Source organism: Oratosquilla oratoria, chromosome 24 (assembly GCF_046742065.1).
Source record: "Oratosquilla oratoria isolate Oo_2021 chromosome 24, ASM4674206v1, whole genome shotgun sequence".
In the NCBI taxonomy this organism is placed as follows: Eukaryota; Metazoa; Arthropoda; class Malacostraca; order Stomatopoda; family Squillidae; genus Oratosquilla; species Oratosquilla oratoria.
In genome coordinates, this window is record NC_134800.1 from 17398749 (window position 1) to 17416442 (window position 17694).

At 42.6% G+C, this 17694-nt stretch overlaps 2 protein-coding genes across 2 annotated transcripts; both read left to right on the top strand.

The window, feature by feature from the left end:
• The first annotated feature begins 400 nt into the window (after positions 1–400).
• On the top strand, positions 401–1204 carry LOC143038283 (uncharacterized). Its single transcript, XM_076207302.1, has one exon. It carries the CDS (start codon positions 401–403, stop codon positions 1202–1204), a length of 804 nt encoding a protein of 267 aa, XP_076063417.1.
• Positions 1205–8458: 7254 nt separating this feature from the next.
• LOC143038486 (uncharacterized) lies at positions 8459–10509 on the top strand. The gene is made up of 2 exons (XM_076207728.1): positions 8459–8809; positions 8979–10509. The coding sequence occupies exons 1-2, from the start codon at positions 8602–8604 to the stop codon at positions 10448–10450; spliced, it is 1680 nt and encodes a 559-aa protein (XP_076063843.1). The 5' UTR covers positions 8459–8601; the 3' UTR covers positions 10451–10509.
• Positions 10510–17694: the final 7185 nt, after the last annotated feature.

A 17694-nucleotide genomic window follows, 5' to 3' on the forward strand; every position in this document is an offset into this window, starting at 1 on the left:
AGATCTATAAATAATACATCAAAATGGGCTTTGAATAATGGTCTTAAATTTTCTACCACCAAGACTGTGGCAGTACGTTTTACCAGAGGTAGACGTCAGGAGGAAGTTCCAAATCTGATTTTAAATGGGGAAATTTTACCTTATGAGGATGAAGTTAAATTTTTAGGGTTAACATTTGATAAAAAAACTAACTTGGGAAAGTCACATAGATAACTTGAAGCGAAAAATAAGAAAATCTTTGGATATTTTGAAAGTCGTGTCCAGTTTTGATTGGGGGGCAGATAAAAAATCATTACTGCGTCTTTATGATGCTTTATGTCGTTCTAAGTTGGATTATGGTTGCCAAATATATTCTTCAGCATGTAAAACAAGACTGAAGGAACTGGATGTTATTCACAATATGGGTTTAAGGATCTGCTCTGGAGCATTCAGAACATCTCCTGTGGAGAGTATTTATGTAGACTGTCATCAGCTTCCTTTAGACCTTCGTCGGGAGGAGCTAGGTCTACGATATCTAGCAAGAATTAAAAGTTCTCCAGAGAATCCAACCTTCAAACTGATAAATCAGAACCTGTCAGTAAACTATAGAGCTAATACAAAGCCTCTCCATGTTCGTTCTAAAGATCAACTGGGAAATGGCAGTTTGCTTGATGAACATATTTTACCTGTTAAATATCCAGACAACCCTCCATGGCTGGTACCACAAGTTGAGCGTTGCTCAGTTAATATTGTCAAAAAGAACTCTCCTCCAGAAGTGGTTCGAGCAAAGTTCTTAGAACATGACCGACAGCATGTCAAAGATTTTAAAATTTTTACCGATGGCTCTAAATCGAATGAAGGTGTTGGTTGTGCAGTTGTCACCAGAGACCACTCGAGATTGGGACGGCTGTCCAATGCAGCGTCGTCATTCACAGCTGAACTAACAGGAATTGTCCATGCCTTAAAAGAAGCTTCATTAACTAAAGCTAAGAAATTTGTTATATATACAGATTCAAAAAGTGCCATAGATGTTGTATGCCAGTTCAATACTTCCCACCCGCTAGGACAAAAAGCACAAGAGTGGCTACAATTCATTCATAAATCTGTGTGTTTTTGCTGGATCCCTTCCCATGTGGGAATAAGAGGGAATAAAGTGGCTGATGAAGAAGCTAAGGAAGCTAGTAAGAAAAGCAGAATTGATGTGCGAAAATTTGCCCCATTCTGATCTGTATAAACCTATCAAGTCTTACATCAGACAGAAGTGGCAGGACCGTTGGTCTGATCCTCTTCTTGCCACTAACAGGAAATATAAAAGCATTAGGCCTAACACATCATACTGGCCTTCTGTGTTCCATGCTGATAGGAGAACTGAAATAGTCCTAAGTAGGTTGAGAATGGGTCATACCCATCTGACACATAAGTTTCTGTTAGAAGGATCAGATGCACCCGAGTGTGATTGTGGCAGTCCTCTGACAATTGGTCACATTCTGATGCACTGTCAGCTGTATGCTAGAGCTCGACGTAAATATGGGCTTGCTGGCAAGCCCATGCCAAATCTTTTAGGGGATGACGCAGATGTAGCTGGACTAGTTAAATTTTTAAAAGAAATTAATTTGTTTTATAAGCTCTAACTTTTATGTAAATATTATCTAGATCTTACTTTATTTTATGTATTCGTTAATTCATTATCATCATATATATGAATTTAATTTTTTCAAATTTGTAAATTCATTTTGGTTTTTATCCATTCAAATTTTTAAATTCATTTTGGTTTTTATTCATTCAAATTTTTAAATTCATTTTGATTTTATTCATTCAAATTTTTAAATTCATTTTGATTTTTATTCATATGCATAGTCTTACTATGCAACTTATCTTTATTTTAAATTAATTCTATTAACATCTCATTAATTTCAATTTTCATAAATTCATTGTGGCGCTGAATGATCATTTTGGTCCCAGTGCCTGGCCGTCGGCCAAAAACTCATAAATCAAATCAAATCAAATCATTCTGTAAGAGATATTTACAAACATATATTAGATCTTGTCCCTATGGTAGTAATTCTTTCACTGTGGGACATGCGAGACAATAATGTTCGAGTGTGTTGGCGTTGGCGAGGTGACACAGCTTGTAGGTAGAGTAGTGAGGCACATCCTCAGTCTGGGAGACCTGCCACACTGGTCGGTAACCCAGCCGGAGTCTAGCACTCACTATATTGTGTCTACGGACCAGTAGTCCGTGTCGACGATATTTGTGTGAGGTGTCAATGAAGTTATCATAGTGCTGTATGGAGACAGTGTGAGCTCGCTCGGTGTTTCTACGATTCACTGTTAGGGTATGCATGGCTGAACACAGGATAGTTTTGTAATAACGTAAGGAGGGCGGGGTACGTATCACTGGTAATTCGAGAGCACACGCAGCCTTTGCGAGACTGTCCACAGTATCGTTACCCGCGATGCCTACATGAGATGGCACCCATAAAAAGGACACAACCATTGTATTATCATGGGCATAGGCCAATCGACACAATATATCTCGCACTATATGGTCATCAGCAGGTCTTGGAGAGGAAAGGGCGTGAAGGGCAGACTTAGAGTCGCAGATGATTACCCCATTTAAACGTCTCTCAGTAAGGAGGGTAACAGCATCTAACAGTCCATTTAGTTCACAGTAGGTGGAACTTGATGTGTCGGGCAAGCGACGGCCAATCCACCCATCTCCCCCTGGTGGCTCTAGAGTGGGGGAGAACACAGCACACGCAGCACTCCCGTCCGCCTGCATTGAGCCGTCAACGTAGAGATGGTGTGCCGTGGGAACTGAGGCAGACACACAGGCGATGGTGTCTAGGGCCAACTGTTTCTGGAGAAGGGGATGGGCCGTTTTAGACGTGGGAGTAAAGGAGACGAGTGGGAGAGGTTCTCGCCAGGGTGGCAATTCAGGTGCAACCTCAGCAGCTGGAACATCAATGGCCAATCTCTGGAAGTCAGCACACACGGTCCACCCGGCCGAAGGTGAGGCCGAGGCATATCAGGGTTGAGTGCCGCCAAGATGACGTTGGAGTAGTGAGGAGCCAGATGGGGAGAACGTAGACACTTGATGCTAAAGTGAGTGACATTAGCGTATATCCTGTCAACAAGTGGGGTCAAGTTAAGCTCAGTCAGCATGTTGACTATTCTGGTGGAGGCAGGACAGCCCAGGATAAATCGCATGACTCTGTTTTGAAACTTATCAAGGGGTTGCAGTGCTGTCTTAGGGAGCTGACAGAGTGCAGGAGAAAGGTAGTCAATTACTGATCGTAGGAACAATATGTGTATGGTCCTACCGACAGGGATAGAAACTCCTTTCACGTTGTTGGCAAGCCACTTGACAGGGATGAATCGTCGCTCCAATCTATCCAGCAGGTCTTTAACGATTGGATGGATACGTTGCCGTGCGGGTATGGTTGGGGTGACACGCACGGGGGCACCTAAGTAAGTGTATTGTGTGCAGTGTGGTACAACATTCCCTCCCACGGTGAAGACTGGCAATGTTCGAGGGTTGCGTGTAGAGAATATCCTACTCTTGTCGGGTGAAATTATGAGGCCACAAGCAGCTGATGAATCATAGAATGAGTGAAGGAGGACCTGAAGATTTTGGGGCGAGTCGGAGTGGATGCAAATGTCATCAGCATAACACGTGATTGTAGTGCCAGGGATGTCAGGTAGTATAGAAAGAAGGCGGTGAACTAGGACATTGAAGAGAAAAGGACTGAGAACGCCACCTTGTGGAGTACCTAAGTCAAAATTTCTGGAGGTACTGCATGCGCCCCTAAAAAGGACTTGAGCAGTTCTGTTGCTAAGGTAGCTTCTTATCCATCTCAACAAGTTACCCTTGATACCAAAAGCCACGAGCTGATCAAGTATGATGTCCCTGTTTGCAATATCAAAGGCACTCTTGAGATCGATGAATGCGACCACACTGGTGGGTGAGAGGCGGGTATAGAGGTCGAGAAGGCAGTGGTGTGTACCTCGCTGTGGCAGGAAACCATACAGTCGCGGTGAAAGCTTGGATTGGAGACGAAATATCAGACGGTTGAGGAATATTCTTTCAAGCACCTTGCAGAAGCACGAGGTTAGGGAGATGGGACGAAATTTATCAGTGCCGGGTTTAGGTATGGGCACTATAATACTGGAGGTCCAGGCGCTGGGTATGTAACCCCTCTAAAAGCACATATTAAAAAGTTGTAAGAGTGGGTTATCTGGGACCTTGTGGAGAAGACGTAAGACAGAGTATGTGATCCCATCTTCACCGGGAGCCGTCGCCGTACCTCGAGTGAGGGCACGCTGAAGCTCTTGTGGTGTGATGGGTATGTCATCCTCTTTATCTAACTGCAACAGAGCATCTACAAAACGGAGAGTACGAAGGTTCGCCTGGGAAGAAAGGGCATCTTGAACAGGTGTTGGGAGGTTATCAAGGCTTGATTGTGTAGACCAGGTGTCAATTAGTGTCTGGGCATATTCCATCGGACTATGATGGAGTGCAGTGCGGGGTCGTTTCTTTACAATTTTGTTGATTTTGTGCCACATAGTTCCTACGCTGGTAAGATGATTGATGCTGTCAGTAAGGGCATGCCACGAGTCAGTTTGGGCACACTGTTGTAGACCTATCAATTCGTCACGTGACGTCTGATATTGTTGAAGATGGGCAGGAGATGGTTGTCTTTGGAAGGTAAGGCCATGTTCCATCGCCTTCCTCTCTGCCTGAAGTACACGGTCATCAAGCGACGCTGTGCGAGGCCGAAGACTACGGGTGAGATGAGGTCTGGTGATATATCGGGTGTAAAAGTTTTGGGTTGATTTCACCAGTGAGGAATATAACTCATCAGGGGAATGAATGTTGAAAGTAGGAAGCAGAGTGGTCATGTAGGAGATATACGTCGGACAGTATTTGGGAGGTATCCGGATGCAGGTGCGGGCATAAGAGGAGGAAGGTGTAGCAGGTACTGTGTAGTGGAGGCCAAGGGCAATGTGGTCAGAGAAGAGCACGGGGATGGAGAAGCACTCGACACGTGATGCTACAAGTCCTGATGTGAATATGTAGTCCAGAGTACCTCCACGGGAGTGTGTGGCACCACCAGTATCCCAGCGCGTGAGTCTGTATCGTCGTACGTAATCCAAAAGTCGAGGTCCATTCCGGTTAGGGATTGGAGAAGTATCACCCAGGTCAGGATGGCGGGCATTAAAGTCCCCCATGTAGATAACACCACGCAGCGTAGGTAAGGGCAAGGCAGCCAAGTTTATTCTTCCCGGGGCTGAGTAGACATTACACAAACGTAACTTATCATGTCCTATTGCTACCTCCAACAGTTGATAGGTCATGTTTGCATCGATCGAGGTACGGAGAAGCTGGTGTGGTATCGAGGAATGTACATATGTTATGAGCCCGTTTCTGACTGGGTGGACATAAGAGACGTATCCAGAGAGTGTAGGAGCCTGTCTCTCGCCAAGCAAAGGTCCCACAAAGGCTTCCTGAATAAAGATAACAGTAGGGTTGTTCTTATAAATATATCCCTTTAGAGCTGCAAGTCTCATGTAGTCCCTTATACCACAGCAATTCCAGGAAATGACACGAAGCTCCATAGAACTATCGAAGATTCCCTTTGACTTTGCGAGAGCTGTGGGTGGAGGTGGCGGTAGGGCGTAGACTAGCGTGTTGTACTCCATTTGATGGGGGGGGGGGAACGAGGTAATGGTTTCTGATTCGACGTATCTAGGTGGGAGGTGGCGGTAGGGCGTGGACTAGCGTGTTGTACTCCATTTGATGAGGGGGAACGAGGTAATGGTTTCTGATTAGTCGTATTTAGGTGGGAAGAGAGAGCATTAAATTTAGCATCAATTGAGGAAACAGTGGCAATCATTGCCTTCTGGCCCTCAACAGGAGTAGTGAGTATTGTATCTGTGGAGTCTTGTTTGGTGGCGAGATCGATTATACGTGTTTCAAATGTATCATACCGTTCCTCTAGGGACTTGCAGCGAGACATGAGGGTAGCGACAGCCTTACGTAGTTCAAGGATCTGGTCGGACTCCGACGTAGCAGACGAAGCAGGGACAATAGGTATATTTGTGTGGAGATGGGCGGTTGGGGGGGGAGGCCAGACATTTACCCCTTGCTTGTTACATCGAGGGCACTTCCAGTAGGTGTTGGTAGGTGCAGGCTGGCTGGGTGGGTGTGAGGTACCGACGGCCAAGGTTGTTGTTGTCGTTCCCTAGACTGTCTGTCCGAGCAGTCCCATCTCCCCAAGGAAGGCCACAGCCGAAACTGGGTTTTCCCACAAATCCTTTATAGAGTGTATGTTGTGTTGTTTGCGTGCATGATTGTGTATAATGCAGTCTTCCATTATGTGTTGTATGGTATGGGGTGAAGTGTTACATCCTGGGCAGCTGTTCACAACACGGTCGTCCAGCCTCTTCTGGTAGCTTAGAAGTGCTGGGTGGTGACCGCATCGCAGTCTGGCCAAGTGGACTCTGTCCTTTCGTGGGAGAGAGGATTCAGAAGGGTGGATATCAGGGGGTCTGGCATGCAGCAGTGTGTTGTCTTTCAGTGTGTTAATGGAGCGGTGAGTGATATGATTATGAATATGTTTCCGGAGGCTGGTATTTGGTGGTTGTGGAGGAAGAGAAGAGAGTGTCTGTGCGTAATAAAGGTCTTTGGGTGTAGTTTTAATGTTTTTTGGTGTGTGTGGGTGTTCTGCTATGTAGTGTAGCGGGTGTGATGTGTTTGTGGTGGCTGCAGCAAGTGTTTGTGTGCCTCTCATGTCGAGGTGGTCCTTGACTTTGAGGACTTTTGTTTCATGGTGTAAATGGTCTGTAGGTGTTGTATTTGTGCAGCCTGTAATTGTTTTTAGGGCTTTGTTTTGTATGATTTGAAGGGTGTTGTGGTGTGTCTCACTGAGATTAGGAGCCCATGCAGGACTCGCATAATTCATCACTGAGCGTATGCATTGTTTGTATATTGTTATATTAGTTTCTTTGTTTTGTCCAAATGTTGTTCCAGTGATTGACTTAAGTGCGTTAAGTCTAGGTGTGCATTTGTTTTTTATGTTTGTGAGGTGTTGTTTGAAAGACATGGATGTATCGTATGTTACACCAAGAATTTTCGGTGTGTTTGTGTGTGGTATTAGAGTGTTGTTGATGTAGAGATGAGGTATGTATTTGTGTTCTTTTGTCCAGTTGGTGAGAAGTGTTGCTGTAGATTTGGTTGGAGCTATTTTGAGTCTGTTTGTGATGAACCATGTGTTGAGTGTGTCAAGGTAAGGCTGGATTATTTCTGCAGCTTTGTCTGTGTTACGATGTGTGCATGATTGTTATGTCATCTGCGTAGGAAGAGATTTGTATTTCTGAGGTGTCTGGTGTGGGTAAGTCATGCATGTATAGATTAAATAATGTGGGGGATAGAACTGAGCCCTGTGGTACTCCGTTCTTAATGTTTCTGATGTGCGATGATTGGCCATTATATGCCACATGAGCATTCCTGCCTGCCAGATAATTGGCCAGCCATCTTTTGGTGTTATTGTGCATGTCTGTGTTATATATTTTATTTGTTAGGTTGTGGCGGGGGATAGCATCAAAAGCTTTACTAATGTCCAATGTTATAAGAAGTGTTCTGTGGTGGGGCCTATCTGAATTGATGCCATCTAAAATTCTTTGTGTGAGGTTTGTCAGAAGAGTGTTTGTGGAGTGTAGTGGCCTAAAACCGTGTTGTGAGTCAGCAAGGGGAATATATGGTGTGACAAGTTTAAGTATTAGGCGTTCAATGACTTTAGAGGGGGTGCAGAGAAGTGTGATTGGGCGGTGCGATGTTGGGATTGTTGGGTCTTTGTTCGGTTTTGGAATGGTGATTATTTTACCATGCTTCCAGATGTCGGGTATAGTGTTGTGTGAATAGCTGTAGTTTGCAATGTTTGTGAGTGCGTGTATACCTTGTGGTCCAATGTGTTTTAGGTGGATGTTGCTTATGTTATCAGGGCCACAGGCAGATGAGTGCTTGAGATTATGCATTATGAGTTTTGTCTGACTGTCTATGAAGGGTGTATAGTCTGAGTCTGTGGGGAAGTCTTTCTTACATCGAATGGTGCGTCGGTCGTCAGGGTGAGATGTAAGATGGCTCGTCTGTGCAAAATGACGTATGAGTGCGTTTGCTTGTTGTCTGTTTGAGGGTAGATTACACAGTGTTACAAAATTTTGACTTTTTTCTGTCTTTGGTCAATAAATGTTATTTTCTATTTCCTTTTATCTACAAAGTTAAGAAAATAATGATTATTCTCTTAAAACTTTGATTATTCTAGACTGGCCAGCGATTTTTTTAAACTAGCCTATTATAATAGGCTAGTTTCAATTATCCCCAACAATTCAAACAAATTCCGCACTAATATGGTGGAAAAAAAAATTAGAGAATTTTCTGGATGACTCCAGAACATTCAAAACAATTCTTTCGAAACGTTCCACAAACTTCTAGAACATTCTTGCAACGTAGATGGCAGTATAAATGCAGGGAACGTATGCTAAACGGGTCAGTTTACTTCTAGCCGTCTCTGCGTAGACAATTCGTTCGTCATCAGTCATTCCTATCTGCCTTCTTTCAGCATGGCGTCAAGAGGTTGTAAGCATCCGCCAGACGCATTTTGCTACGTCTGTGGCGAGTTTATCAAAACTAGAGCTAAAAAGTACTCTCTGGAAAGATCACCAAAAATGCGCGAGGCCTACAAAGCATATTTCGGCATGCCTGTTGGGGATCAGGACAAACTTTGGGCACCTCATTTCACCTGCGATCTCTGCAAAAGAACTCTGGAAGGTAAGAAAAAACCTAATATATATATATATATATATATATATATATATATATATATATATATATATATATATATATATATATATATATATATAATTTTATTTACAAATAGTTTATAGCAAAATTTATTTGTTTTATTTCTATACTTATGTTTTCATTCTGCTTTTTACAGGTTGGTACAGAGGGGAAAACAGAGCTATGAAATTTGCAGTCCCCCGAATTTGGAGGGAACCAACTGATCACTCAAGCAATTGCTTCTTCTGTATGGTAGACCCTTCCAAACGTCGAGGAGGCAAAAATGCGCCTGCTATCATATATCCTGATCTTCTGTCATCCATTGCGCCAGTGCCACACTGCTCTGAGCTCCCCGTACCCACTCCTCCCATGAGAGAGCAGAAGTGTTTACAAAAGAATAGTAGTTCAGAAGAGCATGAAGACACTGATCCAGAGTTCAGAGACGCAACTGATGACAGAAATCCATACTACCCCAACCAAGAAGACATCAATGACCTCATCAGAGATCTTGGCCTCACGAAGTCAAATGGCGAGCTTTTGACGTCGAGACTCAAGCAGTGGAATTTGCTAGATGAGAGTGTGCACATATCAGGTCAGAGAAAGCGTCACCAGCATTTTTCAAGCTTTTTCACTAGTCAAGATGGGCTTTGCTTTTGCCACAATGTGACCGGTCTGTTTAAGGCAATTGGAATTACCCATAACCCCAAAGAGTGGCGACTCTTTATCAACAGCTCGTGTAGGAGCCTCAAAGCAGTGCTGCTTCATAACGGGAATGTGTACCCATCTCTTCCCCTCGCCCACTCTGTCAAGCTCAAAGAGGAATACAACAGTGTCAAGATTTTGTTAGATGCCTTGAAATATGGAGAGTACTGTTGGGAGGTTATAGGAGACTTCAAAATGCTGGCTTTCCTAATGGGTCTCCAAGGCGGCTTTACCAAGTATCCTTGTTATCTTTGCCTTTGGGACAGCAGGGATACCGTGTCACACTACCTCAAGCGTGACTGGCCACAGCGAACCGAGTTTTGTGTGGGGAAGAACAACGTAAAATGGGAGCCATTGTTGGATCCCAAAAAAGTACTGTTTCCTCCACTACACTTAAAACTGGGCCTTATGAAGCAATTCGTCAGAGCTCTAGATAAAGAGTCTCCAGCTTTCAAATTTCTCCAAGATTTCTTCCCCAAGTTGTCTGCAGCGAAAGTTGAAGCCGGTGTCTTTATTGGTCCACAAATAAAAAAGGTAATGGAGTGCAAGGAGTTTCCAAAAAAACTCACAAGGACAGAGAGAGCAGCATGGGACAGCTTTGTTGCAGTAGTTCTTGGCTTCTTGGGGAATCACAAGGCCGAAAACTATGTGGAGCTTGTTGAGACCTTGGTGACAAACTACGGCAAAATGGGTTGCAGGATGTCCCTCAAAGTGCATATCCTTGACGCCCATCTTCATAAATTTAAGGAAAACATGGGAGCGTACTCTGAGGAGCAAGGCGAACGCTTCCATCAGGATATTTTGGAATTTGAACGCCGCTACCAAGGGTCTTATAATGAAAATATGATGGGAGACTATATTTGGGGGCAGATTCGTGAAAGTAATCTACAGTATAAGCGTAAATCTAGAAGAACTACTCATTTCTAATGTGTCTATTGTCTCTCTATTGTAAATCTAGAATAAATAAATGCTATTATTGCATTATATCGTTTTGTGTTTGTTTTGTTCAAATCAAATTTCCAATATACCACTTTGTCCCTATGAGAATATGTAAATTTCATAAATATCATTATCCTGAACACAAGAGCAAAATTAGAAATGAATAAAAGTATTTTTTCATGTATTCTGGACATAGGCAATTAGGAAATAACAGTTTCAACTCAAAGACAAAACCTTTGTTACACGGTGTTATCTGTTGTTGTGATTTTTGCTGCGTGAGAGCGTGTAGTGTTAGTGTTGGATAGTGTGATGCTGTTGAGTGTTTTGTACAATTTGCTGGTGTTTGTTTTGTGATCAAGTGTATTGATAAAGTTTTGCCAATTTTGTGTTTTTTGATCATGTATTTTATTGGCAATCACAGTGTTTAGTGTTTGTATTTGGTCTGCTATGTTTTGAGGGATAGGTGTGGGGGTATCGTGTTTAAGTGTGTCACGTTGTCTGATGAGGCCTTGGATTTCTGGTGTGAAGTTGGGGTTGTGTGATTTTCTGTTGCCTCTAGGGATGTATCTCTTGTCTGCATTTTGTATGATTGTATTAAACGCGTGCACAGCATTGTTTATGTTTGTGATTGGTGTACTGTTAAGTGTTTCAAAATGTTGTTCTGTCTCTTTAGTAAAAGCTTCCCAGTTAGCTCTCTTGTAATTGGTGTAAGTGTGTCTGTGGCCAGCTGGGATGCATCTTGTTTTGGTGGTGATGATGATTGGATGGTGGTCAGAGCCAAGGGCTCCGACCACTCTCCATGATGTTGTTGGGGTTAGGCAGGGGGAGCAAAAGGTGATATCAGGAGAGGAGGGAGTGTAGAGGGTTTGGTATGGGATATGTGTATGATTATGCGTGTTGTTCATGATAGTCAATGAGTCGAATTGAGTCTGTATATCAAGCCCTCTGTCTGTGTCAGGGTTGTCGACATACCAGGCAGACGACTTGGCGTTGAAGTCACCACCCATGATCAGGTTGGGGATTGAGGTTAGTTGGCTAAGTTGAGGTCTGAAGGTGTTTGGAACTGTGGGGGATGATTGGGGGGGGGGGGAATGTACATGTAAACTATTGTCAGTGTTGAATTGTTGCCTGTGCGGATTCGAATGGATTGGGTTTCTGTTGTGTTATCTGTGGTAGGGAGGAGAATTTTGGTTGTGGCACTTGTGTCCACAAAACAGATGGAGTGGTGGATCAGGGTGATGAGTCCACCGCCATTGCCGTCAGTCCGGTCTTGTCTGATGGTGGTGTAATTATGAAATGATGGTGTTTTGTGTGAGTGTCTTAGTTTTGTTTCTTGTAAAATCGCAATGTGTATGTTGTGTTGTTTAAGAAAGTGTTCAAGTTCATGTTTTTTAGTGTTAATACCGTCAATGTTGTGTTGTAATATGTTGATGTTGTGTGTTTTGTATGTGTTGTATGTTGCCGTTTGGGGTTGAGGTTGGGGTGGTAGTGGGGAAGGTTTAGGATCTGGGTCAGAAGGGGGGAAAGGAGAGATCGGGGACAAAGGAAGGGGAGTACTAATCGGGGGTAAGGGCAAAGGGAAATTGGGAGTGGGTAAGGGTGTTGGCTGTGGTTGGGGAGGTGGGAGTGGGGTTACTGGAGGGCAGGTAGAACATGTCCAAGTGTTTGTGTATTGGTTTGTGTCAGCAATTGCTGTACAAGTGAGGTGGGCCCAGTTTTTGCACATATTGCACTGAACTGAGCCCTTTGTCTGTCTGCTCGAAGTAATGGGTTTAGAGCATGTTGGGCATGTGTATTTTGTGGTGGGCCCAGGATTGCTCTCTACATCTCCGGCTAAAAGTAGAAGAAGAGGGGTGATCGCCGGAAAATCACCCCTCAGTGCAGAAAAAACGTAACATTGTATGTTGGAAAAAATGATTGTGGTACTCCCCCAGGTAGGCGTAGAGTCAGGAGGTGGTGGTGGGGAGCGGTGAAGGCAGGTGCGGGAGTCGTGGGTATCGGCACACCATGCACACTTCTCTGTTGCATGGCAATAGCGAGATATATGACCGACCTGCCAACATCGGTAACACGTAGGTGTGTCGTTCTTAATTTTGAGTATTTCACAGTCAGGAAGGCAGGGGAGAAAACTGAAGGAGACAGTGGTAGGAGGCAGGTCGGTCAGGTTCCAAGTCACAGCTATACGATTAATAGGAACGCCATTTTGACGAAAACGGCGGGCAGAGTGAACACCAGAGAGTTCCAGTGAGAGAGAGGGATCCACATTGGTAGGGTACCGAGATATCAAATAATTTGGATATTTTCGTGGTCTCTCCGGGGAGTCTTGTACATCAAGGATGAGAGAAAGAAATTCACCTGCAATTACTTGCTCGACAATGTCTTGGCGGCACCGTGCGATGTATACGTACCGAGACGTTACAGCAGCCATCTTAACCTCGGCGAGATCTCTTTGGAGTTGAAATGTTTTACTGACTTCAGCAAGCCAACGAAGCTTCGTTTCTACGGATGGATTTTCTCTGAAGACAACCTTCACGTAATCCGCACGGGGAGCAAAAGCTGGAAGTTGCAGGTTTAGGAGTAGCAGCATGCTGCCGAGGAGGCAGTGTTAAAGAGGGTGACGGTTTTTTGTCGTTCCTGGGTGAATTAGGGATCGGTGCAGGTTTGGGTGTCTTGGCAGCAGGAGCGTGTAACTCACTACCGTTGTCAGAATTGTCATCCATATGCCGCTTGCCAGACGTGGCAGCGACGTAGGCTTGACGGGATCCGTCGGATGTGGACAGAACTATTGAGACAGGACTACATTGATTTGACGGTGGCATCAAGGGTGGCTAGTGTTCAATGTTTGTATCATCCTCCTTCTCACTGAGGGCTAAATCCATCTGTAGATCAGCAAGGATGGCGGGTCCAGTGTAATCCATGACGCAGGGGTACAGGCGATGACGTCAACACTTAGCAGGGGGGGTAATGATGACGGGTCATGACGTCACAAGAACGCAGTGCGCATGCGCAGCAGTGGTCAGTACCGTCACGGATACCCGTCACGGCGTTCAATTAGCTACAGAGATTATGTTCAATCACCAAAATTTGAAACGGCACTAGTTATTCACTGGGTCTTACTGTAATTTGCCGTTACATCGATGGGTGTGTGACGTACCCATGACGTCTCACACCTCGTATTGCGCATGCGCGGGTCCGAGATTTTCGGAACGGGGGTGGGTATGATTAATGTTTTCCTTAATTTTTACCTAATATCACTATGTTATCTGTTTATTCTATCACTCCCCGTTTCCTGCAAGTCACAGTAAGTTTCAGCACTATTAGGTGTGAGCGTGGCTCAGCAGAGCCTTCACAATTAGCGAAAACTGTAGTGCACTTGGAAGTAGGTCTGTACACAATGGCTGCCGAGCTTGTTGTGGGGTCGGGATGTTGAGTCAGAAAGAGCTTTGGACACGTTCATCTACTAGCTGAGAAAAGAGCAGAGAGCGTCTAAAGAGCAGAGAGCGTCTTGCTCCTACGCGATAATGAGAACGAAAAAATATCTTTACCCAAGATGTTATGGGGATGGGGTGGGGTGGGGTCCACAGTGAAGGTGCAAATCGAAGGCAAATCGATGGAAAGATGCACTGCTGGAAACTGGTAGTAATTAGTAGTGTATTGGTTTCGTGAATATATATATATATATATATATATATATATATATATATATATATATATATATATATATATATATATATTATATTAGATTGCACTAATGTCGTAACACATTGGTAAAATTTAAACTTAGAACCCACTGTCGTTGGAAAAGGTAAAAAGTGAGATGATTGTTCCTGTATATTTCGACCACTCTCTGTGGTCCTCTTCAGCAGGATGATTACAAAGGTATAGTACAAGAATATATACATAGTAATGAGGTACATGAAGGGGGACATGGGAAGACACAGGTGAATATACCCTAGGTAGGGTGATCATTGTTGGGACCAATAATGTTTGAACATATTTTATTAACTGATAATGATGTAATACAGTCCGGAATCCAATGACCTTTTGAGATGTTAAAATTCGAGACATATTTGGTGAAAGAAGATTCTATCATTTTTCTCTTAAAGCTACAATCATCTCACTTTTTATCTTTTTCCACCGACAGTGGGTTCTAAGTTTATATATATATATATATATATATATATATATATATATACATATATATATATATATATATATATATATATATATATATATATATATATATATATATATATATATATATATATATATATATATATATATATATATAATGTGTGTGTGTATGAAACAAAAGTGTGCATATTTAAAATTATGAAATAAGAGAAATGGAGAGATCTTGTTCAGCTAGATGCGTGGAATAGGGGGTCAGGGTGGCGTTGGCTGTTGATACCGCGACGATCGTTGGCGCGTAGATGATCGTTGGAGCGTTGTAGTGTTGGATCGTAGAAGATGACCGTTGGAATGTGTAATGTTGGCTCATAGAAGATGATTGTTGGCTGTTGGTGCAGCGACGTGCGAAGCGCTATTCAATATTGGAGAAGGGAGGTCGTCCAACTCGTGCGATGGTGAAGTAGGAGCTCGTCCAACGTCTCGGTGTTGACGTGGTGGAGGCGGTGGGCGTCGTGGATACTGGAGGATGCTTAGGAGGGGGATTTCCTCGTCGTAGATGCTGGTGGATACACAGCGTAGAAGTAGGACTCTTCGCTTTGTAGTAGGATGGTGGGCAATGCCACTTAGAGGGGTTGCCTCGTAATGATGCTTGGCGATGCAGAGGAGAGGGATCTGCCTCGTGGCAATGCTGAATTTTGGCGAAGATTGTTAGCGTTGGGATATGGCTATTGTTGTAGGGTGGCTAAATAAAAGTATAGGGATCATTAAATCATATTAATCACGTTGCGATAAGGCACTACAATAATAAATGCGTGCAGACAGTAAGGAGGCGGAGTAACAACTGGACGCTAAGCGTTAGCTTTGCGCGAAACATACAAAGTTCGCTTGGTTCTTTTCACAGAATTGTAAATAGTTAATACAACGACAATAATAACATTAATGTAATGGGAAAACACAAACACAATTGAACAATTCGCAAGTATAATACAGAAGAAATGTACGATGCTACAATGCAGTACATATATAATATACACAATGGTATGATACAGTCACATCGCTTAGCCACCAATCCTTGTGGAAATTAACGAAGAAATAAACACGCACAAACAAACAAACAAACAAACAAATAGAAATAAAACATACCCAATGTTACCCAGGAGTGAACTATTTGGATAGATTTCTATCTTCGTTCGAATTGTTACTCACTCACACGAAAGACTACTATCTAAACTTGGTTAACATAGGAAATTAATTAATTTAGTAAACTGGGTTAGAAACTGCTTGAACAATCATAAACAGCGAGTTATTATGAATTGATTTGTTTTTACCCGGAAATATATGTCAGGTGCAATCCTCATGATTCTGTTCTATGGCCAGTTTTGCTCATACTATATATGAATGACACTGACTGCGGGGATAAGTTTCCACATTTACTGATGATACTAAGCTATGTGTAATAGAAAATGATCGCTAGAATCAATTGGATATTTAAGGATATTTGGACAAACTAACGAAATTGATATTAAATATAATGTTATGTATATAAGCAAAAGAATATTTAGTATACATACACATTATTTGAAAAAAATATCAACAAAAGAGACAATAAAAAGAACTTTGGTGTAATTATCACTAATGACTATGAAATATATAAGCATTGTATTTCTTCCTCGGAGAAAACACAGGACACTGGGGTTGAAAACGTCCATTTTTGACTTAAAATGTCTCACTAATATCAGCCAATTGTAGAGATCATTGATCCGTCCATATTTGAAATATATTGTTTGTGTAGGATCATCAGATCTTACTAAAGATACTGATGGATTGGAAAGAGTGCAACGAGAAACCACAAAACTTAAATTGAATATATGAAACAAAGCACAGCAAAACCGCTTAAAAGGTTTAACTTAGTTTCTCAGAGAATAAAGAGAAGACGGAGGTGATACAAATCTTTATGGTTTGGAAGAGAATTTCCAACATCAAAAGATAGAATATTTCCTCTGTATATCGTAACAGGATTAAAATTAATGGTCTAAAGCTGTCAGAATGTAGAGTTAGATTCGAAATAGGTAGAAACAAATTTGCCACCTACTTCCTCAGTAAGCTTCCAGTTGTGGCAATTGAATGTAATGCAGTTCAAAGTTTTAAAATTCATTTGGATGAAAATCAAAGCATTTTATTTTTCATCCGACTACGTTATAGATCGTTAGGTCTTCGCCATATCCATTATCTTTGATCGTAATAAAACTCCACTAATTACAATTGTAAACAAAGATATTATCCCTAAGTTCTCGCTCTTCCCTTTTCTGAATATAAATTACACGAGCAATACCGGAAGGATGACCAAGAACTCAGCTACGATACTAAAGAAGGAAAATGGGAGTCTGCGTCCATATCGAGACCGACGGTTCCCTTGCTTTTCCTAGCGATACATCTCGGCGATCCTCGAAGGTCTTCGACAGCTCTCACTCATGTGGGCAGCATAATTCTTGCCAAAATGATCTTTATTCTTGTCACCATGATATACCCATCAACGTTCAGCAGAAATCCTCTCGTTAATGATGCCAGATTTGTAAGTTTATCTATCCTGAATGAGGACCTTGCCTCTCTGGAGGGGAGATCTGCACGAAATAGCAACAACCAACCAGGTCACCATTTAGTCTATTTTCAACGAAAATACTAAACCGATTGTATCCGTCATCCTCCCGAGTAAAAACATTAACAAACAACTTACAGCGGTCAAAGCCTTGAACCGACTCAAGGAATTACATTCAGTGTCCAAGTGAATATCTGGGTACGCTGTAACGGACAGTGACATCACCTGCTTGCTTCCATACACAGAGGTGCTTGGTCAATTTTCGCCTTCATTTTTTTTTTTTCTATGAGTCAGTGGAAGGAAAAGACATAATCTGTGACCCCAACTTCTTATCTGCAATTTTGATTATAACACATCTGATGACTTTGTTGATAAGAAAGGCATGGCAAGACAGACCAAGATTATGTAAATGTTGGGATTGGTGTTCAGTAAGAAGTTGTGCTATGGTCGCTACTTGGTCATTAGCCCCAAATTAGCATCACCCAAGCATTACAGAAAAATCTGT

Excerpts from the sequence above, each read along its gene's own strand:
- LOC143038283 (XM_076207302.1), top strand. The coding sequence starts at position 401 with ATGGGTTTAAGGATCTGCTCTGGAGCATTCAGAACATCTCCTGTGGAG.
- LOC143038486 (XM_076207728.1), top strand. The coding sequence starts at position 8,602 with ATGGCGTCAAGAGGTTGTAAGCATCCGCCAGACGCATTTTGCTACGTC. Across the intron at positions 8,810-8,978 it reads CTGCAAAAGAACTCTGGAAG|GTTGGTACAGAGGGGAAAAC; the intron begins GTAAGAAAAAAC and ends TGCTTTTTACAG.